At 31.4% G+C, this 1,963-nt stretch overlaps 1 protein-coding gene across 1 annotated transcript in view; it reads left to right on the forward strand.

Annotated features, from left to right (window-relative positions):
- The window catches only part of LOC111718001 (uncharacterized), a 14,530-nt gene that overhangs the window by 6,297 nt on the left and 6,270 nt on the right, over positions 1–1,963 (forward strand). Inside the window, exon 4 of the mRNA XM_023493466.1 lies at positions 812–978. Within this exon, the coding sequence (XP_023349234.1) occupies positions 812–978 (167 nt within the window). The remainder of the gene's footprint in view (positions 1–811; positions 979–1,963) is intronic.

The following is a 1,963-nucleotide window of genomic DNA, read 5'->3' on the forward strand; positions in this document are numbered from 1 at the left end:
GGGGGGATATCTAAGGTATAAAAGGGTTAAGTGACAGGGTAGTATAAATTGGTATACATTAAATCCATTAAGATATCTCTGATTTTAAAAAAAAATCACAAATTTAACCTAAAAATCCGCCAATTATAAAGCTTTTAATCTTTTTTTTTTGCATATTTAGAATAGTTTGTTTTATATGTTGGGTTGGGTATACTGTTATAATTCATGCAGTAAGTTTAAATGGCTAATAATGAAAGTAATAATAAAAATAATTAACCAACAATCATGACTATATAACAACAGTTGTTAAGCATTAAATACAGAATATTTAAACATAAGCAATGATGACTCCGAAGAGAATATTTTCTCTCAAAAAAATGGTAACCCTTTTCTTTATACAATTGTGAAATATACCTAACATTCTGTTCATATTTTCCGACACAATGCCATAATTTCAAAATCCTTATTCAGATATTACAAATAAAAAGTTAAGGTTTTTACCATTGTTAATTTCAAGTGACCCTCCATGCAAAGATGTCAATTCACAACGATACCCTTGAAACCTTTATCTGATCAATAATGTGGAAGATTTTGCCATTTTTCTAGGTTTAAAAGTGTTTAATACTGATAATTCCTATATGTTTTCCTATAGCAGAAATACGCATATCACATTTGTAGGGAAACCACAATGTTTCAAAAATTGTATCTAATTCTTACTTGATTAGACAAAGCTTTTAAGGGTACCGTTGTGAATCGGGCATTGTCATCTTTGTATGTAGGGTCAATTAAAAATGCACTTACAGCCCCTTTAAATCGAATTTTTGGTTTTCAGAGAAGCTCAGAGTCCGGAGACCGCAGTTGCCGAGGTGTTGGGGGAGAAGCAGTCCGTGGAGTTGGAGGAGAAGGGGAAGATGGAGTAGATGATGGAGATCTAGAGGATGGGAGTAAAAATAGGAAAAATCAGAAAATATACAATAATAGCGCAATTCCTTCCATTAGGTAGGAATTTTTTCTATACGTATATGTAAATTCCTTCCATCAGGTAGGAATATTCTCTATACGTATATGTAAATTTGGCCTGTCTGTCTGTCTGTTAGGATGTTTGAATCCAAAAAATGTCAAAAACGACTGAACCAAATTTTTGTGTTAACACTTATGACCCTGGGGAAAGTTGATGGCTGATCGAAATTGAAAAATGTTTAGCTCACCGAGTTTGTAGCTGTAGCTCTAAAACATGACTTTATTCAGTTCTTTACTTTGCAAACGCTTTCCTTTCTGCGCTTTATGCACATACATTATTGCAATTCCAACCCTACACCCACAACATCACATCCTGTGTTATACTTCATAGATTATGTACTTATGTCAGATTAAACACAGATTACTCTGAGTTCATTTCAATTCATATTCAGGTTTAATACCATAGGTTTACTGTCATAGGCTTAACTCTAGGTTTAATATCATAGGTTTAACTATAGGTTGAATATCATAGGTTTAACTCAGAGGTCTAACTTTAAGTTCAGCTATTATTATCATATTGTATGTATGCTGTAGGTTTTACAGGTTTAAGGGTTTAATATCATAGGTTTAACAAGGTTTAATATTATAGGTTTAACTCTAAGTTTAATATCATAGGTTTAACTCTAAGTTTAATAGCATAGGTTTAACTCTAGGTTTGATATCATAGGTTTAACTCTAGGTTTTCTATCATAGGTTTGACTCCAGGTTTAATATCATAGGTTTAACTCATGGTTTAATATCATAGGTTTAACTTTAGGTTAAATATCATAGGTTTAATTCTAAGTTTGATATCATAGGTTTGACTCCAGGTTTAATATCATAGATTTAACTCTTGGTTTAATATCATAGGTTTAACTTTAGGTTAAATATCATATAGGTTTAATTCTAAGTTTGATATCATAGGTTTGACTCCAGGTTTAATATCATAGGTTTAACTCTAGGTTTAATATCATAGGTTTAACTC

This window comes from Eurytemora carolleeae, unplaced genomic scaffold (assembly GCF_000591075.1).
Source record: "Eurytemora carolleeae unplaced genomic scaffold, Eaff_2.0 scaffold1053, whole genome shotgun sequence".
In the NCBI taxonomy this organism is placed as follows: domain Eukaryota; kingdom Metazoa; phylum Arthropoda; class Copepoda; order Calanoida; family Temoridae; genus Eurytemora; species Eurytemora carolleeae.